Raw genomic sequence first — 26,165 nt, 5'->3', positions numbered from 1 at the left:
CACAAGACTGGGATGCCCTCTCTGACCACTCCTATTCAACATAGTGTTGGAAGTTCTGGCCAGGGCAATTAGGCAGGAGAAGGAAATAAAGGGTATTCAATTAGGAAAAGAGGAAGTCAAATTGTCCCTGTTTGCAGACAACATGATTGTATATCTAGAAAACCCCATTGTCTCAGCCTAAAATCTCCTTAAGCTGATAAGCAACTTCAGCAAAGTCTCAGGATACAAAATCAATGTACAAAAATCACAAGCATTCTTATACACCAACAACAGACAGAGAGCCAAATCATGAGTGAACTCCCATTCACAATTGCTTCAAAGAGAATAAAATACCTAGGAATCCAACTTACAAGGGATCTGAAGGACCTCTTCAAGGAGAACTACAAACCACTGCTCAATGAAATAAAAGAGGATACAAACAAATGGAAGAACATTCCATGCTCATGGGTAGGAAGAATCAATATCATGAAAATGGCCATACTGCCCAAGATAATTTACAGATTCAATGCCATCCCCATCAAGCTACCAATGACTTTCTTCACAGAATTGGAAAAAACTACTTTAAAGTTCATATGGAACCAAAAAAGAGCCCACATCGCCAAGTCAATCCTAAGCCAAAAGAACAAAGCTGGAGGCATCACGCTACCTGACTTCAAACTATACTACAAGGCTACAGTAACCAAAACAGCATGGTACTGGTACCAAAACAGATATAGATCAATGGAACAGAACAGAGCCTTCAGAAATAACGCCACATATCTACAACTATCTGATCTTTGACAAACCTGAGAAAAACAAGCAATGGGGAAAGGATTCCCTATTTAATAAATGGTGCTTGGAAAACTGGCTAGCCATATGTAGAAAGCTGAAACTGGATCCCTTCCTTACACCTTATACAAAAATCAATTCAAGATGGATTAAACACTTAAACGTTAGACCTAAATCCATAAAAACCCTAGAAGAAAACCTAGGCATTACCATTCAGGACACAGGCAGGGGCAAGGACTTCATGTCTAAAACACCAAAAGCAATGGCAACAAAAGACAAAATTGACAAATGGGATCTAATTAAACTAAAGAGCTTCTGCACAGCAAAAGAAACTACCATCAGAGTGAACAGGCAACCTACAAGATGGGAGAAAATTTTCGCAACCTACTCATCTGACAAAGGGCTAATATCCAGAATCTACAATGAACTCAAACAAATTTACAAGAAAAAAACAACCCCATCAAAAAGTGGGCAAAGGACATGAACAGACACTTCTCAAAAGAAGACATTTATGAAGCCAAAAAACACATGAAAAAATGCTCAGCATCACTGGCCATCAGAGAAATGCAAATCAAAACCACAATGAGATACCATCTCACACCAGTTAGAATGGCAATCATTAAAAAGTCAGGAAACAACAGGTGCTGGAGAGGATGTGGAGAAATAGGAACACTTTTACACTGTTGGTGGGACTGTAAACTAGTTCAACCATTGTGGAATTCAGTGTGGCGATTCCTCAGGGATCTAGAACTAGAAATACCATTTGACCCAGCCATCCCATTACTGGGTATATACCCAAAGGACTATAAATCATGCTGCTATAAAGACACATGCACATGTATGTTTATTGCGGCATTATTCACAATATCAAAGACTTGGAACCAACCCAAATGTCCAACAATGATAGACTGGATTAAGAAAATGTGGCACATACACACCATGGAATACTATGCATCCATAAAAAAGGATGAGTTCATGTCCTTTGTAGGGACATGGATGAAATTGGAAATCATCATTCTCAGTAAACTATCGCAAGAACAAAAAACCAACCACCGCATATTCTCACTCATAGGTGGGAATTGAACAATGAGAACACACGGACACAGGAGGGGGAACATCACACTCTGGGGACTGTTGTGGGGTGGGGGGAGGGGGGAGGGATAGCATTGGGAGATATACCTAATGCTAGATGACGAGTTAGTGGGTGCAGTGCACCAGCATGTCACATGTATACATATGTAACTAACCTGCACATTGTGCACATGTACCCTAAAACTTAAAGTATAATAATAATAAATAAAAAATTAAAAATTAAAAAAAAAGATGTTTTCCCTCTGAAACTAGCATCCAATTAAAACTCATGCATTGGTTAAAAAAAAAAAAAAGAAAAGAAAATATTCCAAATCTTGTTCTGCCTTACAAATGCTTATACCCTTACCTCTATGGGGACAGGAAATCCATGACTTTGAAATAGCAAACTGAAAAATAACCTGCATTTACAAAGTTTGACCTTGTTCATAGTGTCCTCTATTCTCAATTGTTTCTATTCTCATTCTTTAGCCTCTTGTCTGCTGCTAATGAAGCCACCGTGAATAAAACCTAATGCTGTTTAGAAGGAATGGGCAACTTTTTGTACCTATGTGTCAGTTTCCCCTTCTGGAAAATGGGGATAATAATTCCTTACAGGGCTGTTACAGTGATTAAATAAGATGTCTGTCCAGTGCTTAGCACAGGGCCTAGTGTATATAAAGGGTTTGGCAGGGGCTTTATCTCCACAATGTGCACTGCCCAGTGCTGGGAAAATAGCAAATTGTTCTCAATATTTGATAATGACACTCCTCCTCCTCATTATTTTTATTACTATTATTACGGAAATGGATAACAACCATCTTTCCCAAATGAGTAATGGAATTTTTAAAAAGCAGTAGTAAAAATAAGAATCTCACTGAAAGTGAATTAGTAATTTATTGAAAAACATGATTGATAATATGTCGCAAGTTTAAAGCATTATAATAAAATACGCTTTTATAATCCCACCTAACTTTACTAGTATACTTGTCAATCAAATATAGTACCACTAAATTCATAAAAACCCTGGCAACCAGGAAGAATATGGTTTCTAGAAATCTCTACAATGCCCCCTAGCAAAGAGGGGACAGAATCCCAAGTGAAACGCATAGTCAGTGGTGGGTGGAAAGATCACTAGGAAGGAATGCTGTTTGCTAGGCACCTTTCATGCTGAAGCTAGGGTGGTTCTGTTTCTAGGGAGCTTTCTCACTTGTGCCCAAACAGCATTTGCATTCCCACTGAACCTTAAGTATAACCAAAAGAAATAGGAAAATCTCGAAACAAAGGAAAAGGTAGTCCAAAAACAGTCTGCAACGGCCCTGTGAAATTCAAAAGAATAGCATTGGAGAAACCTGGTGGAGAACAGAATAAATGTATTTAAAATTATCTGAATATGTCCTAAAATGATATTCAATACTTCTTAATATTTTAATTTTGCATGTTTGCAAAGAGGCATATGCAGCTCTTTCTATATGAAAAGAAAGAGACTTGCTGGTGGGGGACAAGGGATCTTAACTCTTAACAGCCTGAATCTATCAAAAGATTACTCTTCAAAGTAACTGCACTCCTTTCAAGTGGCTTTTAAAATTAAGGTAAATGTACTTTGAAAGGGACACTCACTTCATCTAAGTTTAAGTAATATATATGAAATTACTTTTTAAAGGTTTAAGTTCCATATATAAAATTGCTATTCTGCAGAAATAAAATTGGATAGTCAGAAAGAGGGATGATGAACGTTAAGTAGCTGGGCTATAAGATCACTTTATAAAATATAATTGCCAAAGCACAGAAACATAAGAAACTGAGTGGCCCAGATAACATTAAAAAGAAAAGGTCAAAAAGGAGACATCAAAGGAAAAGTAAAAAGACAGAAACAACACAAGTGAGAAATGCACAGAGGCCAAAAAATTCAGTGTGAATGACAAAGGCAAGAATGACAAAGACCTACAAAAAGGTAAAGAAAAAAAGCAAATAGAGGAAAATTCGTGACTTGTCTAGTTTTTTTTTTTTTTTTTTTTTTGGTCCAATGTTAAACACATCCTACTGAAAAGCCTAAATGCTGGGTATTTAAGAACCCTTATGATTTTCTTGCAATATATCCAGCATCAATTATACCTAAAAGAGTTAAAAAATGCTTTATAGGTAGAAAAATTAAGATATCTATGATGACTCAGTCTAAAACACTGAACAGCAGGCTGCCAATATAAATAGCTCTAAGAGCATAACATAATTTAATACTTAAGAGGTATACAATTGTAGTAGAAGTTGTGAAATGGCTGATAAATTGCCCTATTTATAGACTCCAGTGTTTGTTAAAGATGAGAAATTGTATCCTGATAATCGCCTGCCTCTTATCCTTGGCTTTTCAACTCATCTGCTCCATCCTGACTGAATATTTTAACTGCTTCTTCACTCAGCTCTGGTCAGGGCACTGTAAATCTAAGTACCTGCTATCATATAAAGCCTAACTATAGAAACAAAAAATTAATGGTGTTGTCTGAATCACAATAATTGGGAATTAGCACTTTAGCTTAACTTCTTAAGATGAAAGATAAATTATAAGAATGAAACATTAGTTACCATAGCAAATACACAAGCACTGTCCTCATTCAAATCACGACCCAGGTCTGAGTGTCTATGAAAGCCCCACTGGATTATATTAGGCTACATCTCGACAAATAACATTTGTTGCTCAGGAATGATTTATAGCAATTGTCATCATCTTTTGTATTCTTCACACAAATGTTGAAAAATTACACAGATTTCTCTTATCCATCAATGTACTACTTCCAAAAATGTGAGGAATCAGTGCAAATGTGGTTTACCTTAATCTCTAATGCACTGTCAAGGACACTGAGATTAACAAGGCTGATTCCTCAGACTGGGAAGAATTGATTATTGCCATTTTGTTGAGTTTTTTGGCATAACCATAAAGCTGTCTTGAGTAGAAGAACAATAATACATTTTTCTCAATTAAAAGTTTCCCAACCAAAAATGGATTTTATTTTGGCCAAAACAAATTTTGCTACTTGTGTGCGTGTTTATGTGTATTGCTCAAAATACAATTCTCTAGGCCTTTAATTGACAGTTGTATTTAATTGATTCATTATATTAAAAAATGCTGTACTTTTTAAAAAGAGAAATTTTCTTATTCACATCCAAGCCGAGATGTTCTATGATTTTGCTGAAATGTATTTTGAGCTTCCTGTTTTCTTTTTACATGAAAAGCAGTGAAACGCATTATGAATCTCATATATATGTGTATTTTAAGGAATACTGATATAATTAAATTTGACAAAGGATACTCACTTAAATAGTTAAGAATCTAGTCCTATTTTATGAAGTAAAAGAAAATTATTGAAAACAAAACAAAATAACCTAGCTTCTGGCAAAAAGGAGGATGGCATAATTGAATGAAAAAGTTACAAATTAGGCAAAAAGGGGCATTTTGCATTGTGAGATGATATACCTGAGAAATAGATTTTAAAAGAGTTGACATGGTTTATTATTTTGTGAAAAATTGAAATATTTAAGGTGTATACATGCATATATACATGTAATTGGTTATGGTATTACATATGTCTGAAGAAAATGAGTAAACAGTACATGTTGAATGCCTGCTCTGTATATCTCAGGATAAAATAATATTTATATATGAAAATTAAATATAATATCCTATTAAATAGGATAAAATAAGATTTATATATGAAAATTAAATATAAGTCACTTTATTTTTTTCTATTTGATTTCATAATTATAAGTGGAATCTTAAGTCATTAGAAAGAAAAAAATGAAGAAACTCTAATACTTAGAAGTAAAGAGATCCTGAAAAATAAGTATGGGTAGGTTTTTTTTTTTTTTTTTTGCTATGAATTTTAGGGAAATTTCCATATATTATTCTATTTCATTGAATGGATCACTCCCATGATTTTTTCCCTATACAGTTAAAAATAATATTATAATGGCTGATGATTATAATTTTATCTTAATTTTGTGAGCAACAAGAAGAAACTGCATCCTCAGTATTTTTATTCCTCCTTTTCTTAATGTAAATCTTAAGTAAAAATAAGGATGAAGTTTGTTAAAGTGAAAAATTTAATTTGCAATACCTCCCTGATATTCCATCAAACAAAGGAAAAAAATCAAAACTGCTGATTATACATCAAGGCTTGAATATAAGGCAGAGACTGAAGGTGTGTGCATTAGTTTTCTAGAGCTGCCAAATAAATTACCATAAACTTGGTGGCTTGAAATCACAGAAATTTATTCTCTCGCTGGTCTGAGAGCAGAAGTTCAAAACCATGGTGGGTTTATCCTGAAGACTCTAAGGGAAAATATACCTATGCCTCTCTCTAGCTTCTAGTGGCTCCAGCAATTCTTGGCGCTCCTCTGTCTTTACATGACTTACTCCCGGTATCTCTCTCTGACTACTTTTCCCCTATAAGGACACTCATCACCAGATTTAGAGATTTCGCTAAATCTAGGATGATCTCATACTGAGATCCGTAACTTTTTACATCTGCAACAATCCTACTTCTAAATAAAATCACATTTACATGTGGGGATTAGGATTTGAAGGCATCTTTTGGAGGCCACTATTCAACCCACAGACGTATGTGGGTGTGCTTTTAATTTTGCTGTTACTGCCAAGAATTTCTGAACGATGAAAGTTCTAATTTTCCTACTTTTCAAATACTTTATATATATGTATATATATTCATTATATATACATAAAATGAAACAATATTGATGCTTCCATATTTTACCATATTTTTCACAATGTTAAATTGTTACCACAGTATCATTAGAAGACTAACATAAATTATTTCCATTTTTATTTTGAAGTAGAGTGAATTATATGTATAGAATCAGTCTTAAGCCTTAATCACAAGGGGAAAAAGTAAACAAAAAGGAAATATTAGTGTTGTTGAAGGACTCCCCTTAGTGATAATATGAATGCTTATATTACATTAGGAAAATGTGAAGGAAATCTCTTCTTTGTAGTGGTTGGCAATGATTGCAATGAATTTTATACTCAATCTGTCAGTATAACATACTCACTGTGTCTTAGTACAAATATTTTGGAATCTGCAAATTTTTTTGGCTACTCAGCCAACAAAATTCCAGTTTAGCAAATAATAATGCTTATTATTATAAGTTTAATAAGCATTGTTCTTAGTTGCCCATGTGAATCTATATTCACTGAGCCCTTGTACTGTAATAAACAGTTGGGCTATTAAAATAGAGCTATTCTACAACTAATCAATAGGCATATATCTTTTGATAGAAGACACAGAAGTGTCTGAAATCAGTATAATTTTAGGCAAACAATACTAGCACAATAAGCAAATTACTATTGGCAGTAATGGGGGAGATCCAATTATACTGCAAAGAAAAAAAATTAAATCACATCACCTTCAAAAAAGCATACTTATGTAAAAATTAAGATACTTTGAAAAAATAACTATTGACTATGTGCGTCTATGCATGGCTAGTAATATAATTTTTTAAAAAAGTAAAATGTCATGAAAAAGACCAAAGTGTTAGGAAAAGGAATACAAGTGTATGATTATTTCTGCATTTTAAATTAGAATATAAAGTCGTTAATGCATTTAGATTAGAAACTAAATGTGACTATAAGAAAATGAATAGAAATATGCACTCACTGGAGTTATATTAGCTGTAGAAGCAATTAAAGTCCCTGCTATATAAAAACTAAATTAAAAATACAACCAGATTAGTTAGTCCCTCAAGTAGGTCATTAAGTCAAACATTTATCTCATGATGGACTGAACTGAGTTGGCATGTATTAAATTCTCTAAATAGCAAGGAATAGTGGTATTTTCAGTATGATTTCAGAAAAGCTTAGTTGAAAAGAAGGATAAAAAGTTCTTGTCTATATTCAGGTATAGCCACTATTTAAGTTAATTGTAATATATGAAGACCTGTAATTATACAAATAATAAGCCAGGTAGCAATTCCTGTCTATGAAAAGGATTTTCATTTTGACAAAAGAATTCACAATAGGATAAATTCAGATAGCAAGTACACTCACTACATTTCATATATTATTTTTCTTCTATATAGCTTTTCCAAAACACTTGTTTGGTGACATATTCTGATGTTAGAATAGAGATCCTCTAAAGCTTTGATGAAGGAGCATAATCAACTTACTGGGATTTTTGCTCCTCTCAGCAAATAAAAACAAAACAAAGTGATTAAATTAAAAATTAGCTTGCAAAATTTTTAGAGGATGTTCTTGTTTCAGTACAGATTCTGCCCAATCAGCTAAACTTTTTGAAAGTATCAAGAATCTAATCTTGAGAAAGGATGTTGTGAAGGAAGCTCATTTTTACACACTGTTGTTTCCACTTAACACCTCCTTTCCTTCTTAGTCTAAAGAATGTGCATCTCTCCTGTAGACCCCAGTTCAGTTGCCATTCTGCAGGGAAGTCAACTTTTTACTGACAGGTCAAATTGTCCTTCTCCTATAAACCTTCCATCTGGCTTCTCATCACAGTTAAAATACTACATTATTTGTATTACATCTGACATCTGATTAGCATTGGTCTACCCCATTAGATTGTAAGGCAGGAGGCATGTTCTTTTGTTCATCATTGGATCCCTGGTGACTTTCAGCATGATGGCTGGAACATGGCAGAGGCTCAGTATGTTTTACATCTGAATCAAGTACTGTAAGAGTTTGAATTAATACTGGTTAAAACAAGTAAACTTATAACTATGGAAGAAATATGCAATAGCATCTTATTTTAGAAAAGTTAAAAGTCAAGTCAATCCCAGCACTTTGACAGACCAAGGCAGGAGGATTGCTTGAGACCAGGAGTTTAGGACCAGCAAGCCTGGGCAATGTAGTGAGACCCTGTCTCAAAAAAAAAAAAATTAGCCAGGTGTGGTGGTGTGGGGCTGTAGGCCTAGATACATTGGGACGCTGAGGTGGGAGTGTTGCTTGAGCCTAGGAGTTTGAGGGTGAAGGAACTTATGACAGTGCCACTGCACTTGGATAATAGAACGAGATCTCGTTTTTTTTAAAAAAAGAAAGTCAAGTTGACTATTAACCAGACATGCCATTACCCATATGTAGACTGGTGAATCTGGTCCTACAATATTGCAACTGTCCACAATGAGGGATGCAGCATATTAAATATTTTATTTTTCAACCTTAAAGAACTATGAAGGAATAAATTGAAAATGAGATATCAACAGTAATGATGATTTTGATGATAATTGTGAATGCCAGAAGTGCCCATACCATTTTCTTCTTTAAAGACTCTTATGACCAATCTCTAAGTTTCTGTGCTAGGACTCTGCAGGCAAAAATTCACAATGAACTGAATAGCTATAACTACTGATATATAAAATTCCTATGGCAGAAAGGTGAAGGAAAGAAGATGATTATCCTTAAAGTTATTTTTCTAAGCATATGATGCAACAAAAAAAAAGTGCCCTCAAGTTTTATATTGAGTGAGTGTGAAATTTTGAACTTTTAGAGCTGATATAAGCACTGGAAATTTGGGGGCAATCTCCTTACTTCAGAAATACAATTGAGATTTTGAGAAGTTAACTGACTTGTCTAAAGCCACAACCGTTTAATGACAAAGGACAAGCTAATTCCTAAGCCCAGCTCATTGGAAGGGCGGGCAGCCCTGTTCTTTTTGCTATTCCATACAAACTCCTTGCTGTATTCACTGGTCTACAAAATGTCTATGCTGGTTACAGCACTAGAGTGGCAGGTCTTACTTTAGCCTATGAAAATTTAGAGTGGAACAATTTTATAATAAGAAAAAGAAAAATAGCAGTATAAAGAACTGAGGAAATAGGACCACACCAACTTGGAAACATAAACAGTAAGTTAGGATCTATGTTTTGGGGAAAGAAAACATGAGGTTTCTGGGCGAGATATACACAGACCATAGTGAAAAGAGCCTTTTGTCCCTCCACCTTTATGTTCTCACATAAGAAAAGCAAACATTGATGAGAAGGATCAGACATAAAGGAACACAGTTATCTGGAGCACGCTACACTATGAGACAAAGTGAGCTCTGGTGGACAAAGGGACATTTGCCATGAATAGCAACTGATTAAGAAGAGCAAGGATGAAACAGTTATATTTGCCAGAGGCCAAGACAGGCACTATTCTTCAAAATAGGGGAAAAGGGGCAAATGTCCTCCTGCTCCTAATTGAGAATCTCTAAGGTAGCATTTTGTTTTATATTTTATGTCACAGGTCACACCCTTGTAAGAACCAAAACTTATAGAGGGTAGATTGAGCATTGAAGGCATTCAATAAGTGTTACTATCTCTACTGTCCCCACTTAAAATTCACACCACCCACTACCCAAAGATAGTGAAAACAAGTAGAGGGTAACTCTGAAGAACACTAGTGTTTTATAATTTTCTGCAAAGGTTAAGTATTATATAGGCATTCTTTTACATAAGTCTCATGACCTGTGTGGTTAGTAATATGATTGCCATTTTGCAGATGAGGAAACTAAAAGACTTTTCCAAGGTTATTTAGGGAAACAACTTCAATTTGATCACAAGTGTCTCAACTCTGAAAACAGTAATCTTTCCCTACACCAGCAATTCCCAAAGTGTGGTACCTATATCAACAGCATCAACATTACCTGGGAAATTGTTATAAATACAAAACCTTGGGGCCTCATTCTACCTACTAAATCAGAAACTCAGAGGGTGGAGCCCAACAAACTGTTTTCATCCCATCTGATGTTTCAGGTGCATGTTCAGGTTCAAAAACCACTGGCTTCTGCCATATAGCACCATGCAACCCATGTACATAAAACTGTTGCTTACTCACCGAAGTGAGTACTTGAGGTCTGTAGGACAATTTTTATTTATTTATTTTACCATATTTGAACAAACGTATTTTACTAATATATAGTAGTGTAATATACCACAGAACCACATGCAACAGTGTTAGGGGGCAGGCAAGCTGGGTAAAGAAGTCCAGCTCTACCACCTATTATCATATAAACTTGGCAAGTTGCATAGCCTTTGTAAATTTAGAATTTGGTTTTGGTAAAATAAAAAATAAAAATAGTGAGATAATACACAAAAAGCACTTAGCCAGCAACCATAATGTAGTAAATGCTCAATATAGTAAAGAAAATATAGCTTTATGATCATCATTAAAGACAATATTAGTAATGCTATAATTAATTGAATAAGTAGTGAAGCTCATGTATTATGTATGTTGCAAAGTAGAGATGTGCCTCTACTTAGAATTTTTATTATAGAATTGACTTTTTTTTTCAGTTTCAAAATGAATACTCTCAATTCATTTCAATTCAATAAACATTTCAGCGTATTTTTTTAAGTATAGTGAAGACACCAGTCTTCAATTTATGTTAGGGAACGGACATTATTATCTATTTAGTAATGCTTTCGATTAAATGCTTTAAAACTTTACTTTGTATTGGCTTACAGCTTTAAATTGTGCCCTTTAACAGTATTTAAATACATTATTATGATACATATTTAACTTCTGGTCAAATTTATTACTTAGAGAAAACCCTAAATACCAGCGATCAAATATGGTATTATAGGGTTTTTATTATAGAATTGACTTTTTTTTTCAGTTTCAAAATGAATACTCTCAATTCATTTCAATTCAATAAACATTTACTATATAACATTGAAATGTGCTTTTTTGTTGAACTTAGTCTCCAAATTGCAGCCTAACAAGACCTGAATGTAGCTCAATCCATTTTTATGCATGACATCACCATTGCAATTCAACACACTGCAGCATTTGAATATTTTAACAGGTATTAGAATGTCAACTCATTCAATTTATCATCCACTGTAACTTGTGAATTTTTCTTTCTGCTGCTACCATCTCTAGCTATTCATTGTACTTTTTGGTCCCATTATCCCTCCTTGCAGCACCTTTCACATTCATTCCAGTTTTGTGATTCTGATGTCACTGATTTTACCCATATCCCCAATGTATCAAGATTATGCTGCATAATAGTACAACACCCCCAAATTTGCAATCCCTGCTACTTCTATGACTCACTGTTTTGTAGACATATTAGAATAAATATTTATTTCCCAAGACATTTCATAAATATACTACGACATTACCTCTAGTATTCTTTTCTTAGATGACTTTTGTAAATCACTCTATTTAAGGCTTCAGTTAAACAAACAAAAAGCAAACAAACAAGGATTACTGGTCTATTGCTATAGGGCCATTTAAAAAAAATTTTTCTTTCCTTCTTGACTCAATTTGAGATTAAACTCAGCACCAACTACAGGATTGCATTATTGTTTAATTATCAAGCTGTCATCCAAAAAATACAGATTACACCTCTGATCTTCACACACACCTAGCAGCATAGTGGATATTATGTGTCCTCGCTGCAGGAAGTGACTTGTGTTTGCTGGGCACGTCATGTAGTGGGTTAAGCAAATCTTAGTAAACAGAGTTAATTTCACTTAACTTGTTTACTTTCCCAGTTACAAAAGAAAGCAAAGCAGAGAATATAAAATAGAATTAATGAAGGAAATGACAAAAGAATCTTAAGTTGTTTGGCCCAAATTTCATTATTTTACCACAGATAAGTGGCAGAGTTACCAAAACCAAAATGAGCTGATGAATTGTTGAAGTTTACAAGTCAAACGTGACTGCAATTATTAAATTAAACAGCAACGCATGTGGCTTTCTTCTGTCTGCAATTCCCATCTACCCACCTTACATATTCATAGATAGATACCTACCACTGCCTTCAGTCCTGCCCCTATCCACTTAAATCTTACTTATCCTTCATGAATCAGAATGAGATCCCTCCAAGATAGTAATGTTTCCTTTCTTTGTGTTCACACTCTATCTTGCACTTAGTTCTTACTTCAAAATAAAACTGTTTAAAAAACAGTTCCTCTATGAATGTTAAGATCCACTTCTTTGATTTCCAGCTACCAGATGGTACTGAGAATTATTCAAAAAGTATTCTTAAATAAATGAACTATTTTTAAAATAGCATTTTCCCCAACAGCTATATTTCTAAAATTTAGACAGTGATATTAGGCTTGAATGCTTTCTAGAGAAATTATGGTGATGCAATGGTGTGAGTCCAATTTTAATAACATGGTAGAAAAACATGTTTATGTGAGTAGACCCATTAAAGTGTTAAAACAATAATCAGCTCTGAAAAAGGGCACATGTTGATAGCAAGATAAAACAAAAACAAACAAAACACACAAAAACAAAAGGGAAGAGAGAAGACACTATAATTTCTCCATAATACATTTCATCTTTTTTATATGTATATATGATATGGATTTTAATAAAATTTTGGCTGTATTTATGTTGGATAAATGTTTATTTCCATGGTCTGATTAAACGTGGTAGAATTGAAGGAGGTGGTAAAAATAGCAAAAAGGTTTGTATAACATTTTCAGATCTAATGAAATAGTTCCCAGAAGACTTAGCAAAAAATCTTGAAAATTTAAAAAATGGGTACAGTTTGGTTCTAGAGAAGACAGATGAAATATTGGATCACTGTCTTCAAATATATGATAGATCAACTGGCAGATGATACTGATAAAATGTTTTCCTTTTTAGCTTGTATAAGACCAGAAACAATTAATTTAGAGGGCAAGCAGGAAATGCTACAGGAAGGTGAGGTATTATGATGAGTTACTAAATAATGTAGTGAAAGATTCCTACAGAGACCTTTCAAACAGAATAGTTACTCTTTGATCTAGTCAGTTAGATATTAAATCTAAACCTAAACAGCTCTTAACAAGACAAATACCAATTCATTCCTAAGTAGGTTATACTGACTGCAGTTCTCTAAGTTTAACCAGTACAAGTGTCTTTCTTTGTTGCCCATGGGATCATCCCTCACATGCATATCAGGAACAACCCCACTGTTGCACATAAAATAGCATCATCTGTACAAATCAAGCCCTAGCTTCTCTTCCTTCCTAGGAGGAAAGACTCTAGTTATGGGGGCCAAAAACTGGAGAGGAATGGATATCAGTTGTCCAAAGTGTAAAAAGAAATGGTACATTAATACCCTTGAAAATATAAAGGTACCTTAAGAAGGCTTAAAATACTGTAGGTGTAATACCAATAATCTTCGATTATTTTTATGTTTAGTATTCCTTTCATTAACAAGTGACATTTAGCACAGTATTTTTTTTCCTCAAAAGTAATTTAATTAAACAATTTTAACCTCATATATTAAAATACTAGATTGCAAAATTCTAAGATAAGATACAAGTTTAAGGTGATTGTCAAGGGTCACTGAAAAAGGAAAGATCTTTTTTTCATAACCTTTTATTTTTAGTTTTTAATATTAACATTTGTTATGCTACTTTGTTTATGACATATGCTGGTAATTGTTCTATGAATAAATACCACAACCTTTATAAAGAACCTGAAAGAGTCTGGATTGAATTTCATTATTTTGTTCTTATGAGATAGCAGAGCTTTCAATACTTGAAATAAGGTGACAACTTATATATATTTAAAAATAAAGACCTAAATTAATAAAGTTAGCATAAAGTCAATGAAACATTTCAAAGATACCTGTATTGTGACTTTCACACTATTGCCTTGGAAGCTGTGAACCTGATACAAAATGTTGCTGCATGCTTTTGTTTTTCCTTATCTTGTTTTTCTCCAGTGGGTAAATGAAATGCATCCACTGAGAATCTGAAAGCACTATTAAATAATATCAGAAATACAGGATTTGGCTCAGTTTACCTGTTCCTGTTGCTGGAAATCCAATCTGAAATAAGTGTTGATGCCTGTTGGTGACAGTGCTTGTTGCCAAAACTGCAGGCCAGCATTATAACTTCTCTACGTAGTTCTCTAGATATCATCAAAAGGGAAACAAATTAAAAAGAAAGTTAGGGAAATTCATTCCCTAAATAGTAGATAAGTAAATTATTAACATAAAAATGGTATTTAGATCTGGAAATCCTATGCTGCTGAGTAAAAGTCACTTAGGCAGAGTGGAAGTTAAACATACTAAAAGTTTAACAGTACTCCAGTGAGAGGCATGGGTTCTGATCTCAATATCACCAATAAAGGTAGATCTTAAATTAAAACACAGCAAGGAAACGTCTTTGTTCTCAGGATCAGGCAATGGAAACTGTGCTACGCAGCAGCAGTCCTCTCGGGAAAGTGAAATGTAAGATGAAGAATGAAAGGAAGATTGTCTCATGCTGCTAAAGTCACAATGGCACTAGTAGTACATTATTGTACAGCTCTAGGGGTAAAGAAGATGATAAGAAAATAAAACAGTACTCATGTTGGTAGGATGCTTGAACAAGAGATCCATTAAAATTATTTTTCGGCCACCCAAGCTTGATATACGTTGTTGCAACTTGCTTTAAAATATATTCCTAAATGGGGTATAGAATAAATAAAGATAAGGTCAGTTTAAAACTTCTGTATGCTGACAATTAAAATTCTATAATAAAATTAAAATATTCTTAAAATGTATCTACTTTCAAATATCCATAAAATTATAAGTACAGTAATGTTCTATTATAATTTTATTCAATTTAGTATTTCACATATCGAAAAGAGGGATAAAATGCTATTGGAATGGTACAAGTCTACTCTTCTTCCTATTAAATCACTAAGTAATTTGCATGAGTAAATATTTTAGATGATGACTTTTGTAACAAAATGAGGAAAACAAAGAATATTGATAACACCTATGCGTACATATGTACAAATGTATATAGATATACTATATGAAAATGGACATCTAATATTTACGCATTTTATATCAACAGGGCATATTTAATGCAAAACTACTATGTTGGCCCAACCAATGGCCTAGTATTGATGAAGCTGAGATACACAGAACTCTTCAGTGTAATTATAATGATATTTCAAAGTCAACAATTCATTCAGCTAATGACACATTTAAGTGTCAGTATCAAGGTAAGGCATGCTCTCCCTCACTATTTTTTGTTTTTTTAGACACGGTCTCCACTCTGTTGCCCAGGCTGGAGTACAGTGGCAACAACCACGGCTCACTGCATCTTCCGCCTCTCAGATTCACGCCATCCTCCCACCTCAGCCTCATGAGTAGCTGGGACTACAGGCACAAGCCACTACACCCAGTTAATTTTTGTATTTCTTTTTTTTTTTTTTTTTTTGTAGAGATGGGGTTTCACCATGTTGCCCAGGTTGGCTCTCCCTCACTTTAATGTGCTCTTGAATTTTGCCAAGGAATACAAACAATGAAATTACAATAAAAATGATTCTTAACTGTTTACTGAAAACAAGGAATCTGACATGATACGCTATTCTAATGTACAAATATATTCAAAAATATATTTTACTTTTACAAAGGTTTAATATTGCAGTGTCTTTGTGTTAGGGAGAAATTAATGTGTAATCTTTCTCTAGCAGGTAAAAAATTGTATCATAACTGTAATGACCCATTTGTTTGCATGTCTGTTCTAAGGGCTTAGACAAAACTAACAATGAATGTAATTATTCCCATTTTTTTAAAAAAATCATTAAACAGTTTATTTTCTGTAGGTTTAAAGTAAAAATAAAAAGGAAGGAATTCTGATGGCCATCAGAAATCAGATGGCTCCAATAAAAAGATTCATGTCACAGGAATCCACTTTTCAGTAATCCCAAATGTGTATGTTAATTAGTACAGTATAAAAAATAAGATAATTTTATAAAACACAGGGCAGGCTCTTACACTAACTAAAGGAAAACAAATAGTGTTCAAACATCATGGAAGGCACAGTGATAAGAAATTTAAGAATCAAAAGGCTCATGAGCAGTACTTAATCCTAACATTATTGAAAATGATTATTAAATCAGATTAGGTGGCACGAGCAGTGTAATTTTGGTTTACTAGGTTTTGAGTTCAGAAAATCTGGTCAGGTAACATTTTGGAATGTTTGTCATGTCTTCTTGTCTCTTTGGATTGTCTGTTGTTTGCTTTCCTGTATCCCCTTGGACCCAATTACGAATGGGCTTTTGCCTCAATGTTGATCTTATCCTTGTTAATTAAGGCAGTGAATTGAATTCAGTATGCCCTTTTGGATAAAAATAATGACTAAGAATCGTTACTGAAAATGCCTATATTCTGTTAAGATCTTTGGGATCTTTCTACCCAGGTTAAGTCCTTTGTGAACACAGAGCCCTCTAACTCTTGGAAAGTAAGTTTGAACTTTAAAAATTTGCCATGTATATTTCTTCTTAAATTCTGAAGCATTTAAGCTTAATTGACACTTTTAGGTCAGCATTTTGTATTAAATTTCTTCTTCAAATAATTGTCATCTGTGTTGCATAGACAATCAGGACAAAAATCGGGATAACACAAACTAGAAGAACAAACTAAAATAACTTGGCATCAGTTGCATATATAATAGTAGAAAGAGAATAAAATAGTGTATCTTCTAAAAATTAGAAAGAAAAATTATATCTTTTTACATTGAAAATGTTGTAGTTTTCCATGCGGTCCAGTAATTTATCTAGAGGATAAAGAGCTCGGCTGGCAGCATGCCAAGGAAGAAAATCCTTCTCCTCAGACAGGTATCTGATAATCTCCAGAGGAATATTCTGAGGCAAATAGCCAGCCCTACAGTTAAAAAAAAAAAAAAGATACATGATGATGCACAAACGAAGATTTTTACTTACGCAAATAAAAGATGGAAAAGCAAAATTCATCATAGTATAAAGAAAGCATATTCAGTGTTATAAAAATAAAATTACTCACTTTTAAAATATAGTCATACTTAGGATGCCAGTGCCACCTTAATATATGCAGAGTTGGACAGTTAAAAATTTACGAATACAAAAACATCAGAACGCATATTTTTTTAAAAGTAAGGAATTATGGAACATAAGCAAAACCGAGCCTAGGTATGTTCCTTCACAGAAACTCTTCAGAGATTAACAAGCAATTGAAAATAATTGATCACTGAAATGTAATTTCAGTTTCTCCATGTATTGTCTTTACTTGTCATTTAGCTCAGGGTAATGATATTTAATACACATTGTTCTTTAAAAGATCAACAAATTAAAGTGTCAATTTGTAGTTCTGAGTGTTTGTTAGATTACAATATTAGCATGTTTTTCAAACCTTTTTTTAAAGTTGCTTTCCATAACACCGATAAAAATCTGAGTTAGGTTTTAATAAAGTCCAAATTACAAAAATGTTAAAAGAATAACTCTTTTTTTCTATTATTTTCCTTTCAAAATAAAATGTGTCACCTTGAGAACCAATATCAGTTTCCTTAGAAAATACTAAATTGTACCTTTTAAAAATTATCTTAACACATATTGTCTATAGTTTAAGAGGCCATATCAAGAAAAGGAGCCAAAAAGAACTATATATCTCTTTTTTCCAATAGACTGTATATAATATTCTTGCAAAATCAAAGCAATATAAATGACAGTCCACAATACATTAAAAGATGGTCTTAGCCTTGATGTCTTTGCGGCATATAGTGACACTATGTATTTTGGTGGAATTTTTCAGCATTGATATTTGCTATGGTTTGAATGTTGATATCTCACTAAAATTTATGTGTTGGAACCTAATATCCATTGTGACTCTATTCAGAGGTAGGGCCTTTGGTAGTGATTAGGTCATGAGGGCTCTACTTTCACAAATGGGATTAGTGCCCTTATTAAAGAGGTTCCAGTGCATTTTCCTGACTCTTCTTTTCACTGCATGTGCAGCAAGAAGGCACAATCTTTGAAGCAGACCAAGCTCTCATCTGCTGGAACTTGATCTTGGACTCCCCGGCCTCCAGAACCATGAACAAAAATTTCTATTGTTCCCAAATTACCCAGTGTAAGGTATTTTGTTATAACAGCCCCAACAGACTACGACAAATCAACTGAATGCAGACTGTTAACATAGGGAAGAGGGAACCATGAAAGCTACAAAGCCTGGTTGTCCTGCTTATCTACATTTCACACTGTTCTTTTGTAACATAACAAAATTAGATGGACCTTTGTATTTGTGCATGGTGGAAAGTGGACAGGGAGGAAACGGAGCCTTTTTCATCTTCAGTTAAAATAATTTTTCCATTTAGTCTTAATTCAATGTCATATGCAAACATTACCCTACAGATGAATATTAGCTTATACCTGTGTTTATAATGTCCATAATAAAAACCAATTCTGAAGAGGGTGCTGCAGTTTTCTTTTAATTAAAACAAAAGAATGTGTGACACTCTAATGATTTTGATTAAACCATAGTACAAGATCAACCACAGGTTCATATTTCACATAAATAGTGAGCAAACTTCAGATTTCACATAATTTAAAAATCTGAAAATTTATGATTTAGAGTGTATCTAGATTTGTGCCACTTTTCCTGTGCAAATTCCATTTTATACATTTTTGTAGAAATAGCATGAAATTTAGGCTATGGCAACAATAATTAAATAAGCCACTGTATTTTAGCTAGTACAACATCCCAAAAATAAGTGAAATTTTGATTTCATAGGTTTGTTGCTCCCTGAAAAAGTAATACAATTTTTTATTAAAATAATGTTTAAGATTATGTCCTTAAAAGAAATATAGATTTCAGTAGTTCAGATTTTGTAATTTGTCTCTCTGGAACTTTTAATTCTAAATATTAATTAGTGTGGTGATTATATATTCACCTTCTCTTTATACATGCCACAAATTGTATAATGTTAAAGTTGAAGATTTATTTAGAAGACATTATTATTTTGTTAAATAAGAAAAGTAATGTATTTTTAAAAAAACTTTTAGTAAGTAAGTGGCTAACTTATTACAAAACTTCAAATAACTTTGGAAAGTTGCTTGAATCTCGTTTCCCATAAATTTGGACATGATAGCTTTATGTCAATTATAATTTATTGTGTTTTATTTCATCTCTAAAGTTGGATAGACATTATTTAATGACTCATACTTTGTAGGGAATTTGCCTGCAAATAACAACGATGACAAATAATGTTATGGAAAGAAACTAGCCTGGATCGACTACTACCACACTCGTCCAATTAGGCAAATAATTTATCTCTCCAGCCCTCACATTCTGTGTCTATAAAATAAAAGGATGGAACTAAGAGACAGACACCCATTATAGTCCAGAAAAGCTTTTAATCTAACCTATATATCTACAATTTAATCTACTGAAAAATAATTGTAATAATTTATTACAATTTATTTATTTAAAAATTTGAAAAATACTTTGTAATTTTATATTCTCCATTCTTTAGTCGCTTAATATGTACAAGTCTAGGAGGCAGGACATGGATCTAGGTTTTATAAGACTTCTGGCATTGTGTGAAAAAAATAAAAGCAAAGCAAACCTGATAAAAGTTCTAAATAATGGCAAGGCAAGTAATTAAAAGCATTCATTAAACAGAGAAATGGAGCAAGTTCTGTTTTGAGTCCTTTTGGCAGAAATCGCTAACTGCTCACCAAAATCCATGCTCTTCTCTTCTTTGAATGAACTATACTTCCCAGTTCTCCTGGTACTTAGGTGTGGTCATGAGACTGAGATCTAGCCAATAGAATATGAATGTGCCTCTCTGCCTGGGTTATCCTTAGACATCTCCCATTAGCTATTTTATGTTCTTTTTCCTTAAGTGAACCTTCCAGGTGACCTTGGCAGTCTTGTATTGAATATATCGAAAACCTGCCTGGGTCCCTGGATGACTGCATGACCATGTCAATTCTCACACACACTCATGTTATGTGAGCAGAAATAATTTCCATTGTATCTTATCCAAATGTGTTTTGGGGTCAATATTTTTTAACAGCAGTTAAGCTTCTTTAATGCAGACCTCGAATAGAGTAAGAAACAGATTATACTCAAGTTGCCCTCCTTCTGCTGTGATACCAACATATGTAATTACCAATCACATAATTTAATATACTTGCCTTTAAGCCTACGACATCACAATATGTAGGTACGCTTAATTGGACAAGAGGATGATCAGTTTCATTACAAAATTAAGAATTGTAGGAGATAATGTTGGTGTATCGGTTACCTAGCTCAGATGTGTGTTTGTGTAATTGGCTGGTAATGATATCTGTGATTACTACTACTGATAATGCAATCAATATAGGAAAGTATGTGGAATCCAGTGAATGAAACACTACATTAGCTCACTGTAATCAGCCCAGTAGGAAGCGCACTTAGGGTTCTGATGCTGAAATGCAGTTTCCCTAAATTTGCATCACCACAGGGAAATATTGCTAACAAAAATTAAAAATAGCAAATTTAAAGAACAACATATTGTATGTGTTTAATATATAATTGTGTCCTATCAATATCTTAGGAAGAGGTTGTAGGTTATACCTTTCTTCCCTACTATTGGAGTGAGGATGAGCATAAGAGATGATTTGGGAATCAAAGAAAAAACAATGAGAAAGAGGCAAATGAGGAATGTTACAAAAATAAATAAAAGATTGTCCATATGCAGCTAGACAGCTGCTCCTCCCATCCCTTGCTGCATGCACACATATATCCTTCCCTCCCTTCCCTCCGCCTTCTCCAATTTATAAGAGCTTGAAATAAAATATATCTTTAGGTGCACAAGATAATGTATTTTATAAGAAGGAAATTAAAACCAGACTATGTTAGCTGATGTTGAAATGCTCTGACCTTAACTGGCTTTGTTTCCACCTAAGATCCCAAATTGCTTTTTAAAAACCATTCTGAATTCCTGTGAATGTTAACTCTTGAATCTTACTGAGATGGGTGGCTTGTATAGAAAAATAACCTATTTAACTGTGAGTTTTCTTTAAAGGCAATTGATTTCTGGGGTTGAAACTTTTAGAGAAATAAAAATAAAACACAATTCTCAGATTCTTTGGAGCATCATACTCTACTCTTTATTAACTGAATATTCATTTAAAGCCAAAAAATAGTCTCCTACATATTTCATAATATATGCTGAAGATACTGTCACTGTCCCTTAGGGCACAGATTTTTAAAGCACTTGCTGAAATGCTTAATTAAAAAGTTTACCAGGTTTTATCTGTTATTCTTCATTATTCATTATTAAAAGACTTTATATGCTCTTTGTGGGAAAATCTTACGGTACAGATTGGAAATCCCAATAGTCCTTGATGTACCATAGAATAAAAGGGAAAAAACACAGGGAAGTGTCTCTGTCAACCAACAGCTAATTTGATCAGTTTCTAGAGAAAAAAAAAAAATATATATATATATAATCCAGCCATTGCTTAATTGTCTGAAGAGATGTAAAAGGAAGTTACTGATTTGTAGCCCCATAAAATTAGTGATATAGTATGAATTTTTTTTCCCTGCCCAATTCTCATGTTGAATTGCAATTCCCAATGCTGGAGGTGGGGCCTGGTGGGAGGTGTTTGGATCATGAGGGCAGATCCCCCTTTGTGGATTGATGCTGTCTTCCTGATGCTGAGTTCTCATGAGATCTGGTCATTTAAAAGTGTATGACACTCCCCTGACTCACTCTCTCTTGCTCCTACTTTTGCCGGGTGATATGTCTGCTCCTACTTCACTTTCAACCATGAGTAAAAGTTTCCTGAGGCCTCCCCAGACTGACACCAGCACTATTGTTCCTTTACATCCTGCAAAATTGTGAGCCAATTAAACCTCTTTTCTTATAAATTACACAGTCTCACATATTTCTTTATAGCATTACAAGAATGGCCTAACACAATTAGTAATGTGAAAAGTTGCACAGAGAAGAGATCTCAGACAGCCCCTCCTCCTTCTGCTCCTTCTCTTCCAGAAAGCCTGATCCCAAACTTGACTTAGGCACCTATTTTCTGGGTTCAACTAACACTTTGAAAACACCTCTATTCATAATAATTATCAAGACATTAGTCATGATTTTCTCATAGCATTATCTAACTCACTGGCCTTAACTCCTTCAGAAAATGAAATATGCTCCACCCATCTTTTTATCCCCACAGACTAATGCAGAACCTAGCACAAAATAGGCACTCAATAAATATTCCTTAAACCAAATTAAATTATGGCAATAATGTCATAGCTTTTGAAAACAGGAGCACTTGCCAAAGATACTATAAAACTTAAACATAACCATTTTTTTAAATTAAGCATTTTTTGAAGGTTAAAAAATAGCAGAATGAGAAAATTTTATTAGAGTGAAATTTGTAGTATTTTTGCTCATCTATTTTATTAATGATAACACATATAGAAGATAAGAAGGCCACTGCTATCTAGACAACAGCTTTAAATTAGCCAGTCTATACCAAAATAAAATAGCTTTACAGCCAGTGAGCATGTAGAGGCATTATACAAACAGCTCTACTTTATTTTTCTCTGATTAGCAAATTACTTTCCTAGAAGCAATAGTGTTATTTATGCCAGTCATTTAAATAGATTGATGGAAGGCTTAGAAATCCCTTTCTCCTAGTCAGAAAATTGGCAAGGGTAAATGACATGATTTCTAGAGTTCCTTCTTCAGTAAACATTTAAAAATTAAAAATAAGACATCCAGGAAACATTTATTTTGCAATTTATATAGTCTCACTACCACCATCATTGCACCCAGCATTTCTTCTCTACACATGCTAACTTCTGTATTTCCAAACATAATTTCATAAGAAATCAACCATCATCTTAAAACAGAGTCCACTGGGTACTTAATAGTGTAGAGAAATAGGGTCAATGTCTGACCATTAATTGCGAGAATTAATAGATGTCAGTTACTTGGTCAAAAAGAGAAAAAAACCTTAGTTTTATGGCCCAAGTCAACTACTTTTTAGAAAACTATCAACTTAATAATTTCAAGCTATCATGTATTGAGGACTTAATGTATACCAGTTATGATGTTATGAAAAGACGGTCTAAATTTATATCAGTCTACTATCCTTTAGAATACTTATACTAAGCATCAATATCAGTACTATTATGCCCATTATTTTGAGAGAAAGAAGCTAAAGTTTACAGAAAATAAGCCGCTTGCCAAGCTCACATGGCTAATGAGTAGCAGGGCTAGAATTCAAAGCCAGGACTGACAAGCAAGCTCCTGCTGGTTCTACCCCATGAGGCAACCTCTCAAAATACCTCTCTGAATTAGGGTTAAGTGCTATCTTCCTTCCTTCCATTCACATCTGGCTTGCACGTGACTTTCATGGAATTTATCACATTAGACTTAATACACATATACATACATAATGTGATCCCAGATGCTATGAAGGGAAAGCAAGCAGGGTTAGGGAAAGAAGAATTAGAAGGGAGTGGTTTAAATAGGGTGGTTAGGGAAGGTGTCACCTGCATGAAGTGAGAGAACAGGTTGACAGATTCTAGAGGGAGAAGAATTCTGACTGAGGAAACAACAAGTTTGGTGGGAGGAGAATACTGACTGAGGAAACAGCAAATTCAAAGGTCGTGAGATAGACAGGAACAGACTGGCATGTTGAAGGAATAACAGAGGGCCTTTGTAGCTGCAGTGGAGTTAGCTGAGGAAAAAGGTTAGGGTATGAAGTTGCGGAGGTCAGTGGTAATCAGAGCATGAAAAGCCTGAAATAATAAGGGCTTCGGATTGTTTTTCTCTTTTGTCTATCAGAAAATACATTTGTTATTAATAGTGAGTGAAGAAAAGATGTCAGTATTCACGATAGAGAAGATATTGTATAAGCTTAAGGTTGCCTTTATACTGATTTTTAAAATGCCTTATTTCACCTGTAATCATAAACATCATTCTATTAAGAGGTAAATTTTCTCTCCTTTTTGTCTCTTACTGGCATGACCATCATAAGAAGTTAAAGTGAAAGAACTCTTACACAGTCAAAGGAGAAAACCAATATGCCACAGCCTAGACAATTTCACACAGCACTCTCTTCCCAAGATCTAGATTTTTCCCTCTCTTCTTTACACTCCAATTATTAATAACTTAGCCTCACCCTCACCCCTAGCTTTGTTAGAGTGAAGGGTCGTGAAATGAAGGAGCTTGGTTAGAAGAGAAAGTTTTTATGGCCAGTAGAAGTTGAAAGTGCAAAAAGGTCAAGAGGGCTGTCTTTTCAAATCATTACTGATCAAAATGTGATATAATTTGTTCAGAATTCACCCTCTGGTGCTTCTCTTTAATGGTATTCTCTTTAAATGGGTTATTTTCTTGCTAGGAAAAAATAAAAAACGTTCTACCTCTGGAATTAATGTTGAAGGAGATTTGCTTGTTCCAGAAGTTGATATTATGATCTCTTCTCAAGCATGTTCTGTTTGGCATAATGAACACAGCACACTTACACGTTGGCTAGTGCAAAGCCACTGAGTGTCTGGTGTGTGCTATGGTGATAACACTGAAGAATTTTGGCCTGCAGATCAGCACAGACAGGACAAAACTCATGTCACTGAACTTTGCTGCCCTCTCTTTGGCAGCTTTCTGATATTGCTCAGTGGTGACTTTGTGGAATTCAGCTCCTCTCCTCCAGTCTAGCCAGCTGCTCCTTGTAAAATGCATCCTGCTGCTTTGCCACTAAGTCTTTCTCTTCCAGGTGCTCAGCCAGGTGTTTTGCCTTACAGCCTTCCTCCTCATTTGATAGCCTCTCTGAAGCAAAGCTCATTGGCAGTGGCCCTCTCTTGGTTGGTCCAGTTCTTTACCTTGCTTTAATCATTTCTGATTTTCAGAATCTTCTTTTGGGCATGCTCCAATGCCAGTTCCTCAGGTACTCTTCTTTTTAAATCTTCATGAAAAAACTGATGCACCATAAACAGCAGAATACTGCTGTGACATTAAATCAGATGATGGGAGTTGCTTTCTTCCATCAATTATATTTTCTGAAAGTCGGATGCCCTGCACCATGGTGATGTTCTCATTCTCATGTGCTTAGAAGGTGACTCTGTGGGGGCAGGCAGTCCACCTGTGGTTCCTGCTTCTGCCCCTGCAGAGACCTAGCACAGACCCAGGTGCACACACACACATGCAGGCACCCGAACCGTTTGCTGCACAGTGGGAGCTCAGATTGTTTTTCTATGTGTGATGGAAAGCCACCGCAAGTTTTTGAGCTGGGAAATGACACGATCTGATTTATGCTTTAAAAGGGTGACTCTGGCTGCTACGGAGAGCAAACTCAAATGTGCCACGTGGTCTTTCAAGATGAGAAGGATGTGAAATATGATTTCCCAGTTGATCTTCTCTCACTACACGGACTATGCTTACATGAGAAAAATATATACCTAGTGAGTGAAATGAATGACATAAAAACAGAGAAGGTAAGTTTTAAAGACAGACCATGCATGATGTTTGTTTTAGAAAGTTTCTTATGAAGATATCAGAAAAAATTATTACAAAAGCTTATCCACACATTTTTTATTGTTTAAATGTCAGAAGCAGCATTAGAG

General features: G+C 34.3%; 1 protein-coding gene across 1 annotated transcript in view; it reads right to left on the bottom strand.

Moving 5' to 3' along the window:
* TRHDE (thyrotropin releasing hormone degrading enzyme) overlaps window positions 1-26,165 on the bottom strand; it is a 396,236-nt gene that overhangs the window by 29,186 nt on the left and 340,885 nt on the right. The window contains exons 13-15 of the mRNA XM_003832902.6: window positions 17,303-17,450; window positions 15,137-15,234; window positions 14,591-14,698 (exon numbers count right to left, since the gene is read on the bottom strand). Of these exons, the coding sequence (XP_003832950.4) occupies window positions 14,591-14,698; window positions 15,137-15,234; window positions 17,303-17,450 (354 nt within the window). The remainder of the gene's footprint in view (window positions 1-14,590; window positions 14,699-15,136; window positions 15,235-17,302; window positions 17,451-26,165) is intronic.

Source organism: Pan paniscus, chromosome 10, assembly GCF_029289425.2.
Source record: "Pan paniscus chromosome 10, NHGRI_mPanPan1-v2.0_pri, whole genome shotgun sequence".
NCBI lineage: Eukaryota > Metazoa > Chordata > Mammalia > Primates > Hominidae > Pan > Pan paniscus.
The sequence above is the reverse complement of the archived record's forward strand: the minus strand, read 5'-3'. Positions and strand labels throughout refer to the sequence as shown.